Consider the following 11,700-nt stretch of genomic DNA (forward strand, 5'->3'; position numbering starts at 1 on the left):
AGATAGTAAATTTGCAGAACAAAGAGAGAGAATGATACCTTAGTACAAAGAGCTCTTGGAGTTTTTCCTTCAGTTTCCAACCCCCCCCTTCCCTCTCTCATTAAGGAGACAAGGAGTGGTGGCAGCCGTGCTTATTCAGAGGACAACACTATTGATGGGAGCTAACAGCTATTGATAATGCATTTTTAATAATATTTCTAACAATACTAAGTTAAGGAGCTTGTTTTATAACTTATTATCATTTATAAAATAAACACAAAAAAAATCAGTCATTTTGATAAGAGGCCAGAAATAAAGAAGTTTAAACAATATTTTAAAGTTGCTTCTGTGGAAAAAAACATAACAAACAGAAGAAATTACAGTGATTTGCTTTTTAATTGTTTGAAGTAAGGAATGTAAATGTAAAACACCAAGTCTGTGTGGGTTGTGTGTGGTAAAGTGTGTTTTGGTTTCATGTTCCTATACATCTTGTTTGTGCTGTATATTGTGCCTCCTCTAGGACTGAGAGAGAATCACCTCCCGTCCCCATCATTGTGTCCAGACCATTGCCTTAAAATTCCTTCCAAGGGACCTGTGGAACCAGTTTGGTGACTGGCCACTTCACCAGGAGTGCTGACCACCTTGGAATTGATTGGTCTGCATTAGCAGTGTTCAAAGGATGCTGCTTTTGATTGGGATGATGTCACTAAAGTTATTTAAAGTTCAGGTCACTTAGGCTGGGGTCTCTTTTTATTCTGCTTTCAGGTTTCAGCAACCCCAGGAGAACTGGGAGCCAGGAAACGTGCTCCCCATTGCGGGTGGTCTCAAAATGTTACACTTCTGCTGAGCACCTGTTGGCAGCAACAAGGGTTAGCTCAGTTTTGGAATTACTAAATACATTTCACCTTGGATTGAGCCCCCACCCAGACTACCTGGGAAACACTAAATGGAGTACTAGGGTGTCCAATAAAACCAACAACCCTTTCCTAGCAAGCAGTGTAGACACAAAATCAAAATTGATTACCAAAAAAAAAAGTAAACACCAACTATAGTTTATAGCATTTACAAAATATAAAACAGGTGGCACTCTTGGGAAAGCTTTACCCATACCCAGGCAGCCTGGGACTTGAGGCTCTCCAATGGGTAGATATGGGGGCCTGAACCCCTATACGTGCCCTTCAGCAGTGGGCTGGAGGGGGGGGGGGGGCACACTGGAGTCTCATGAGCAGCTCCATGGGTTTACTGTGCTGCAGGGAGCTGCTAGAGAGTGTAGATCCTTCTGCATTGCAAGGGCCCCTCATTGCTCCCTGGGAAGCTGTTGCACTGATCTCCACATCCATGTCATAGCTTTTGTCAGCATATTGCACGCTAAAGTTTCTAGTCCTAATCCCAGCTCTGCTGCAGCAGGAAACTGCAAGAGAACGCAAAGAAAAGCCAGCCAAACAGCAAAAAAGCTTGAACTCCAACCAGCGCCAACCATGCTGCTTGGTCAGGACACAGAGCTACAAAAGCAGCATGTGCTAGTATTTACCAAAATGTAAATCTGGTTCCAGGAGTAGTATGACCCCACTCTTTTATCATCTCATCATGCTTCCTTCAAAATAACCCATGAAGGAAAAGAACATATATGCACACATTTAAAGTAAAGAGCTAAAGTTCTGAGGAAAAGAGCTTTTCAGTAACAAATGTGCTGAACAAAATCAATGAGGCCAAATGCTTTTCAGTGTTCCTAGCCACTCAATCCCTCTGGCAGGGACACCTAGTTGGAATTTATTACTGGTGTAGGGAAGACAGTATTTCCAGGGTCTACTTGGGTAAATAAATAGTAGATGCCTCTAGTTTTAATAAATGATCTAGTGACAAATGGTAGACTAAGATTATGAATCAAAATCTACTGGGATTGACTAGATTTAGATGGATTACAAGCCATAAAGAACATAGCCCCCAACAATAACTCCGCTTCTGTTTCCATCACACTCTTACTTTGTCCTTATACATGACTTATCTCCAGTAACAGATTACCTAAATCCTTTTCTCACCAAGGCAACAGGCCCTGCAATGGACCCAGATGCCAGCTTTGCCTCCTCATCAACAGGAGCCACATCATTATTGGACCAAACAAGGGGGATTATAACATCTGGGATTCATGCACCTGTTCTTCTACCAATGTCATCATGTGGTTACAGTGCCCCTGTGCTGTCTGTATTAGACAAATGAGGCAAACTCTCTGTGAAACAATGAAAGAGTACCCATTTGACATCAGTCCAAAAAAGGACAAAGCCTTTAATCTTCCTGGACTTTCTATTGCTAACTTCAGAATACCTGTTCTTATACAGTGAAACTTTAAAAGTTGACTCGATCATAAACTTGCAGAACAAGAAATCATTCACAGATTGGATTGTGTTAAGTATGGTCTAAACAAGGACTATGGATTAACCCATTACCTACAGCGGATTGTATAACCCTATGGTTTTACTGCTTCATGTACACTTTTGCCTCTCAGCAGTGCTCCCTATTTTCTCCCTCCTCTTTGCATTTAAATGAGAGCTTTCTATTTAGAACCCTGCTTCCTTCTGGCATCTGAAAAAACTTCTTTACAAAACTTTGTGCCTCTGGGAATTGGTTAGTCTATAAGGTGCCACTCTGACCTGCCTTGTGGTTGACTAGATACAGTGGGACACCCTAGCTCAGAGGTGGCCAATGGGTTCTGTGAGCACCAAAATTTGACAGCCTGTGTGTGTGGCACACAGCAGATTGGGGAGGGGACAAGCAGAATGGTGACAGATGGGGCAAGGAACAAAAAACAGAGGAGCACATCAGGCAGGGAACACAGGGCAGGCAGCAGAAAGCAGCAGCAAGTTGGGAAGGGAAAGGGATTGGGGTGGGTCTTGGAGAGGAAGCATGTCTAATTTGTGGCCCCCATGGATGATATGGAGATATGTCAATGTTATGGAGTATCTGGGCAAATGCATAATTTCTGCTCTTCCCTCGCTACTGGGTAGGTTTGGAAGGATGTTTAGCAGAGAGGGTGGGATGACTATGGATGAAGTATTGGTCGCAAGGCTGTGAGCATGTGATGAAGTCTAGGGCTAAGTGAAGATCATGGGAACAAAGGTGCAGTGGTGTGGTCAGTGCCTTTCGTGGGCTATGCGTGTTTTACAGGGGTAGTGGAGAGGTCGACTTCTCATGCATGGTGAACTTCAGCAGTGTTTACAAACACGAGCTGTCCCTCACACTCAGGGAAGTGCTGAGTTAGGGGGTGACTCACCAAGGTTACTGTATTTGTTTGCACCTGGTTGGGGGCAAAGGGGTCTCAGGCATGCAGCAGAGGTTTAGCTCCCCATGGACTGCGTGTTTGTGTGTGTGTGTGTGTGGGGGATCCCTAGGGTCCCCCATCTGTGCTTTCAGGAAGGGGCACTAAGTCTGGCTCCCTGGGGCTAGAGGCCCTGCCAGAGGGGGACCCTTTATATAAAGTTAAGATGACTGTTTGTATGGGATGGTTTGGATAGGAACGATCCACTGTCAGGCAGCGGGTTGCACTAGTTACTAGATAAGCTCTGGAGCCCCCTTCCAGCCTCACTTCCCTATGACTATGCCCACGCCCGGGCTCCACGCATGCGCGGTGCTCTAAGCCTGAGCACTCGCTCACAGGACGCCAGGCACATGGGAGCCGGGAGGGGGAAGCGTGGGGAAAACCAGGGCCCGCTTGCACGTACTCAGTGCTCTCTCTATCCCACCTCTTCACTTCCGCTTGAGGGACCGGAGGGGGGAAGGGGAAGTGACGAAATACGGGTGACGGTGAGCCCAAATTCCCTACGGCGGAGCGCGCATGCGCGCCGTTTGCCATCGAGGCCACGCAGCTGCTGTGGTGGCGGCGGCTGCCCCGGGCGAGGGGGGCGGGGCACCTGCGCAGAGCTGACTCCGCCTCCGGGCTCCGCGGGGGCGGGGCTGGAAGTGACGCAGCGGGGTGGGGCGCGAGGCGCCGATGGCGACGGTCCGGTGTTGACGTCCGCGCAGGTGAGGTTCCGCGCTGCCCTGGTCCTCGGCGGTTTCCCTTCTCCGCCCCCCCGTCAGCCCAGCGGGCCCGGGGGCGGAGGGACAGGTGGTAGCCACTGGGCGCGGGGGTTGGGGTCACCGCCTCACGGGCGTTGGGCGGGGGCGTCCTCAGGCGCTTCCTGCGTAACGGGGCGGGGGCGGGGAGCCGCCGCTGCTCCGGCTCGTGGTGGCGCCGGCCTGACCGGCTGCTTCGGTGACATTGACTGCGCCGTGACCGCCCCGCCCCCCTGGAGCCGCCGGCGGTGGCAGTGACGCTGCGGGCGCCGCAATGCCCGTGCCACCCCCCCCCCTCGACCCAGAAGCCACGAGCTCTGTGTCGCTATCATACAAAACCCTGTGGGAACCGATTTGTTGTTTCAGAGCTTCCTTGTCAGACCTTTTAGCAGGTCTGGCTTATCTCTAGCTGCCTGCTGCTGGGTACAGGGGTGTGGGGGGGCTGCACAGTTGAGTACTTCTGAAGCTGGCAGGAACGACACAAGTTCCTGCCAGTCTGGGTGCTGAGGTGGGGGGGGCTCAACCTAAGCTGTCTCTTCCTTCCCAGTGTCTTTAGCACTGTCCCAGAGTCTTCCTTTCCGTTCAGTTTGATGTTTGTGCAAGTCCCTATTCATTTGTGTCCAGTGAAGTTTTGGTTGCACCTTAGGCTGGGAGGATTATTGTAAGGCTATAAACAGACAGCTCTTAATGCTCTGCTGATTGGTCCAGGGTATCAGTGCTATCAAAACGATGCTGACAGGTGCAGCTTAAACGGTAATTTATTCTTTATTCTAAGTTAAAGTGGTAATTTAGGCACTTCAGAGGTACTTGATGTCCAACAGTGGGCTTGTCCCTCTGTAGGGCCTGTCGTTCCGTCTAAGATGCAACACTCACGTTGGAATCAAGCTGGTTATCTGTTTTAGCCTCTTCAGTTCCAGGTTTTATTTAATGCTTGTGTTGGTGAAAGCACAAAACTGCTGCTTGTTTCACGCCTAATCTACCAAAAGAACTTGCCCTTGTTTTTTAGCACTTACTTGTGTTAATACTAAATTAGATGGTAAGAAGCTTAAGATACTTGGGAGCTGAGGGCTAGAAATCCTTGCATGGCTTGACAAAACAATGTCTGTTAATCCAGTTGTGCATGTTTGGGGAAAAACAAGCTATCTTTTTTTGCCTGGTTTTAAGAATGAATTCCAGCAAGCCGGCAGGAATGTTCTAGGAGGTGATTCTAAGTCTTTGTACTTTAGTGGGGATGAGACTGGGTCCTCTTGGATGGTATTTCCTTTGATTGTGGGGCTATAGATTTTGAAACTATGGATGAGTAATGTTTGTTTTTTTTTAAATTTTATTCTAGGCGTGTGCCAGGGTGGGTTTGATTTAAGTCACTGGTCAGAAAGCCTCAATTTAATCATAGTTTTCTACAAAATGTGCATTCTTGTTGCTGATATCCTTTATTTGTTTGACTTCTTGAAACTTTGCACATTTAGGGAGAGGTAAGGGCTTGACTCTGTGTATACATACTTGCAGAGACAAGAGGGCTGATGGGTAGATACTCAGGTCTGTTATCTCTCATCTCCTTATAGTGCTGTTAACAAGGATGTTATCTCTGAAGATAGGCAGGCCTGGTTCTTTGGGTAGATGCAATATCTTTTATTAGACCAATTGAGTAGTTGGAAAAAAGTTTGTAGCATTTGTATAATTTGGCAATTTGTGTAACAAGTTCTTTGCAAGCTTTCCGTTGCAATCACCCTTCTTCAGGCACAGGGAGATTCCAGAATCTCTTGTTTAGCTGAGATAAGGAGAGAGCTGTTTGATACACCCTGTTTAGATGCATGTTAGTAAGCACTGTTTGATGTTAATAATCTCTTAAATGAAACTAATACTTTTACCAGGGTAAATAAAATATAATTATACTGTTTCAGCTACACCAAGGACTACACCTTCCTGTCTGCTTTCTCTGCCATGACATAGTGAGGACATCAGCCCTACTAGTCTCCCTTCCAGATACAGAAGAGCAACAACCAGAAGAAGTTTTATGGTGAGAAGATTATGGGAGTCTCTCATCTATTTTGCATTCTTTTCTTACATATCTAGCATAATCTAATGTCAAGTGTGTGTTTGAGCCCTCTTATTTTCTTCTTTTTTCCACATAGGGTGATGGTCTTTTCCTTTCTTGCTGCCCAAATGACCATATTTTGTTGCCTGATGGTGTCTAAGTTCCAAAAATGCCACATGCAGGCTGGCATTCTATTTTGGGCATATGTGGCTATTCATATGTGTAGGGCTGCACATGCAGAACCAGAGTGCCAACCTCTGAGTAGGTGGCACTTGTGCCTGGCATTCAGAAATAGATGCTAAGGATGGCATTCCAATTCTTTTCTGGATTCAGAGGCGCCTGTCTGGAACACTTGTCCGAGTGGCTCTTTCTGTATGGGTCTCTCTCTTTCATTTGCGTTTCATTTGGTATGCAAGATTAAATTATAATTTCAATTCCAGAAATGGTCACTCTGGGTGTAGGCTAAGCCAAAGAGCTTGTTTTGAAGTGGTCTCTGTGCTATCTGTAGATGATGTTCTGTGATTGAAGGAATTCATTTTTAGGGTTTACTTTAAGAAATTAAGTTATACCTCTTTCTACTAAGCTAATGTTTAACTTCTTTTAGGAAAAGTATTCTTCTAATAAATCGCTTTTCAAATAATAACTTTGTTATGTTACAGATCAGTCATGTCATCCTTTCAAGAAGCCCCATCTTCAAGTAATACTTTGCAGACTTCCAACTTTGCACATGTAATCTTTCAAAATGTGGCAAAGAGTTATCTTCCTAATGCACACCTTGAATGCCATTATACTCTGACACAATATATCCATCCTCACCAGAAAGATTGGGTTGGTATTTTCAAGGTAAGCAATTGGTACTCTTTCTCCCCTCTCTGCCCCCCTCCAATATGTTATGTTGTATATTTTTGATTACATGCAGGAGGTTTTCTAGCAGTTTTTAAAGTAACTGTTCGCTGGTCCTGGTCCAAATTGTATATTGTAACTGATTTCTGCTGTGACTTATTTCATTAGCTCAATGGGTGGGTGTTTATGCAGTGGAACTAACCTGCTGATTCAGGGTTTCCAACCCTGCTGACTCTGTGGGTGCCAGTATGAGGTCGTGTGATTTTTTTTTTTTTTTTTTAAAATTCCTGGTTTGTGTTATTAAAAACAATCCATAGGGAATTACGCACAAGCATAAAACTACACCAGCAAGTTGTTACTAATGTTGTAAAGTCCGGCACTCAAATTTAGGAAAATCCTGCTTAACAGCTCCAAGGTGTATTTTGATACAGTTGTTAATTGATCACATACAGGTCTTTCTACAAGACTTCTGCCTTGTTCTGTGCACAGGATGGATGGGGATTACATAGTGGGCAGATGCTCAATATTTTGTTTAATTCTCATTGATCATGTGTAACACATGCTTTATTTATTTATTTATTACTGCATGCTATTCAAACCTTGCCCAGAATCCAGAATTAATTTTCTGTGATGCCTATCTCTTGTTTTATCTAAGTGCTTCATAAACATGAGTGGTTTTATTTTTATAACCCCTCCCAGAGGTAAGGATGCTGATTATCCCTGGAGAGCTGAAGCAGAGGGAGATTCAAGTAAAAACTGTATTTTAAGTCTGTGCGCTGAAGTTGACAGTTTTCCAGCTTGCTAGCATAAATAGCACTTCATCTGTTCAAAGCATAGTTCCCATTGTCTTCAGTTGCAGCTGTGAGTGCACAGCAGTTCTACAAATCAGACCTTAGTTGGATATCCAGAAAATGAGGAATATAATTAGGGATGGGTTGTGGAGGACATTGGTTCAGTAATTTGCCTTTTATCATGTTGGACATCTTTATCAAGGGTAGAGAGAAAATCCAGTTTTTTAGGGCAGCAGTCACTTACCAGAATTGCAAAGCCACCTTTTCTTTTATGTAAACTATTGCCTCTTTCGTTATGTAACTTTCATCTTCTGCATCAAAAGAAGCAGGGGTTCTACAGACAATAACCACCTTTGCTACTTAACCATGATTCCCCCCATAGCTTATCTGTTCTTTGTGTTGGATGAAGTTTGGGTGCTGTGGAAAAATATGTAATCATGTAACTAAAATGTCAATAAGTATGCCCAATGGGCTGAATTAAGTTTGCACAGAAAATGCAAATGAATATTGCAAATATCCATTTGCGTTTTTAGAGTTCTTTTAGCATTTTTGCATATCTTATTAGAAAACTTGGAGGGGTGGTTTATTTCATATTCCCCTTCAAAAATATATTGTCTCCTTTTGTTTTTTAAACGTAGCTAAAATTATGAATACACTTTTTATATTAGTATCTATCTTAGAAGAAATTTTCTGTGCACCTGCATAATTGATGACAGCGAGGACATAGGAGAGCGTTGGCTTTTGTATCTTTCCTTTTTGCCAATAGGTCCATATCAAAGGTAGCAGTAGAAGGAAATATGGAGCTTAGAGTTTGGAGTTAGTTTCCTTATAGCTGATTCACCTGCAGGGTTCCTTCTGTCTCTCTCAGACCTCTGGCAGATGTTCATTTAATGACGTGATGTCATTTCATTCCTGATCCCAACAGTCACGCTTCTTGCCTTACCAAACATTTATGGCAGGATGCATGGGATTGGGATCAGATCCCAGCTGCACCCTTTCTATTTGTCAGTGCAAGCGGAGCCCAGGATCATCATTCTAGGCATTACCTGCACTGGTAAGTTCAAAGCTGGTGTTTCATGGCTCTGCAAGGGCCACGTGGGAAGCTGATCAGGTCCTCCTACATGTCAAGTTCAAAACTGATGAGCTTCCCCTGTGTGGCACTTCTCTGCATGTACAGTTGCAAGTGCATGGCTTTGAACTTGCTGTTTGGGGAAGTAGCTCACTGACTGATTGTTGGAATGGGTATAGGACAGCCTGGGTCTTCAACTGCGCCAGTGTTGCACTCCTCCTGATGTTGATAGCTAATTGACAGTACGGTGTGTTGGGATGGTATTTGGGAGCATAGGTGCTTCACTTTCAGTTCAGGGCAATAGGCAAACCAGCCATGAAGATGTTCTATGTTATAGGTGGAACATCTTTGTGGCTTCTTTCTCATTTTATCACACCATTAATTGCTTAAATGTGTGTCAGGGTTACTACTTGTGGCACCATAAACACAGTAATAATACCACAAAGGTAACATCTGCCAGATCCCTTAGATGACTGTCTTTTGGGTGTCCTATTTTCTGTTCTGGTTGACAGTGTCTTTGTATCTGTGTGTTGGGGGAGTGAGAAGGGGAAGTAGTTGTAAAATATTCCTTGTGTGCTTATACATGGGCAGGCACTCTTTCTCTTATATACATGTTTACATACATGTATGTCATACATATGTATATGGATTTTTCTACACTAGAAACCTTTTATTTAGCTGTCTTGTCCAAAATGACTTCCTCTTCACCCCTGCCATCCCAAGTATGAATGTAGTTACATTGCTGTGAATGTGCTCGTATCAGTATTGTTTATTTAGGAGGTGAAAAATCATACTAGTGTAATCTTTACCATATCTTTTATAAGAGTATAACTGCATCCACTCTAAGGCTTATACTGCTATGTCTGTAGTAATGAAAATATCATGATTATATCAGTAGTTAGAGGTACTGTGAGAATTTCTGTTGTGTAGAACGGGCATTAAGCTGGCATTTTAACAAAGTGGTGTAGCCTCTGTTGATCTTTATTCTTTTTAATATAGTTGGCTTTCTTTTTAGGAATGGAGGAGAAGTTGGGTGTTCCTTCACATTAGGATAATTATTCAAATGAGAAGTTTGCTTGTCCTTTTTAAAAGCTTCTGATTTCATGCTGGATTACTGTAATAGTTAGGAAACTGACTGGAAGGAGGGAGACTAAGAATGAAATGTCTGCTTTGTGTGATTCAAGTCAGGGCTTGAACCTCTGTCTCATTGCTTGGGTGCCTATCCCAACCAGTGGGCTGTTGACTGTTCTCAAGCATATAATCTCTGTCTCCAACTAGAAATTTCAGTTTTTTTAAATTGATGTGCTCATTCTCATTAACAGTCCTGACTTCAGTGAATCAACCAAATGAGTCAAAATTTTTTAATATAGAGTTTTCTAGATATTTTTTGTCAGAGGTGCTCAATGCTAGGTATAAATAAGCCATTAAATCTTGACATTTTATCTCCAGATTAGTTAATAATTTAAGCTTTCTAGGTCAGTCAAATTACTTTATTTTTCCTATAGATAGGTACAGTAGATTCCCAATATACCCACTGGATATATGGGAGTAATATTTCAGTGTTGTAGCCAATGGACCGTGCAGAAGTATTTTCTTTTTTGATAAAGCGGAGAGGACTGTCTTCTTACTGTCCAAGCTTATTAAATTACTTTAAAGCATCTATGTAATTGGAAAAAGTACCTGAGTTTATTCAGTTGAGTGCAACTGAGTAAATCCAGTCCTTGAAGTAAAATACATATAAGTTTGAAGAATGGAGGTTCCAGTAGGAACCCTCAAAAGGATGCAATTTTTATAAATTTCAATTTTTTTTTAAATTTTAGTAAAAGTTGCAAGAAATTTTGCAGTAACTACCATTTGAATACACTTGAGAGAATACTTGATGTATATTATTTTAAAATGATAACAAGGGGCTAGTACACACAAAGCAACAAGAAAGGGAAGTAGTGGATAGTGGGTATATATTGTTAATTTAGTGAATTTTAATTCTGTAAAATTTATGCATTTTGAATATAAATAATGATGTTTTAAAAAACTTCTAACAAGTAACATAACATATTCCATATCTGAAGCAATTTAAATGCTAACTTCAACTGTTTGTATCTTGTATTTAGGAAGCTATTAGTATATACGTTCTAGTGTTTCTGTCAAAACACTGTTTTGTGTTTTTAAAAAAAAAAAAAAATCCCGGTTCCCCCTTACCCACCCTCCCCCAAGCATTGCATATTTCCCTTTTAAACATTTTGTGGCCATACAATGATACTGATACAGGTCATGTTAAACAGGATGCCTAAAATATCTCGACTACAGCTCTAGATCAAACATTTAACTAGCTTTAAAAAGTCTTATTAGGATAGAACTAACACCTGAGTAGTTAATGATCTTGTTCTGTATTATGGAGTAGTTCATAAATCATAGTTCAAATATCTGTATATAGTTTATTTTGATAATAGTTACAGAAGAAAATAATAACTTGTATGTAAGATGGAAACATTCACATGAATAGAAATAGCAGATAAGTCTACTATTCTAGTATAATTTACATAATGAAGCCAGCTGACACTGTGTGTGTGTATGTATGTTAAAATATGATAATTGCTTAGAATGAATGCATCCGGGTATGTCTCCTTGCTAAAAAGGAGGCTTACACCCAGTGGAAGGAAGGGGTCATCACCAGGGATGTAGGGGGGTAGTTAGGAAGGCCAAGGCAGAGATGGAACTGGGGCTAGCTTCCCAGATTAAGGACAATAACAAGTCCTTTTTTAAATACGTAGGGGGTAAAAAAGAAGGTCCTGGGTAATGTGGGGCCCTTGCAGGACGCGATGGGAAACTTGGTCGTCACACCAGACGGCAAAGCTAACATGTTTAACGATTTCTTTGCCTCCGTCTTCCTAAGTAGGGACCAGAACAGCCACCTCCCTGCTGGGCCCCCCTCG

General features: G+C 42.6%; 1 protein-coding gene across 3 annotated transcripts in view; it reads left to right on the forward strand.

Annotated features, from left to right (window-relative positions):
• Positions 1 to 3,881: 3,881 nt before the first annotated feature.
• Positions 3,882 to 11,700, forward strand: part of TAX1BP1 (Tax1 binding protein 1) — a 92,926-nt gene continuing 85,107 nt past the window's right edge. For 2 of the 3 annotated variants that reach the window (XM_019535308.1, XM_019535321.1), the window contains exons 1-3: positions 3,882 to 3,996; positions 5,931 to 6,046; positions 6,724 to 6,907. In XM_019535308.1, the coding sequence (XP_019390853.1) occupies positions 6,731 to 6,907 (177 nt within the window). In that variant the 5' untranslated portion in view covers positions 3,882 to 3,996; positions 5,931 to 6,046; positions 6,724 to 6,730. The remainder of the gene's footprint in view (positions 3,997 to 5,930; positions 6,047 to 6,723; positions 6,908 to 11,700) is intronic. The other variant, XM_019535312.1, reaches the window with a different exon arrangement.

Source organism: Crocodylus porosus, unplaced genomic scaffold, assembly GCF_001723895.1.
Source record: "Crocodylus porosus isolate Cpor-Errol unplaced genomic scaffold, CroPor_comp1, whole genome shotgun sequence".
NCBI classification, from domain to species: Eukaryota; Metazoa; Chordata; order Crocodylia; family Crocodylidae; genus Crocodylus; species Crocodylus porosus.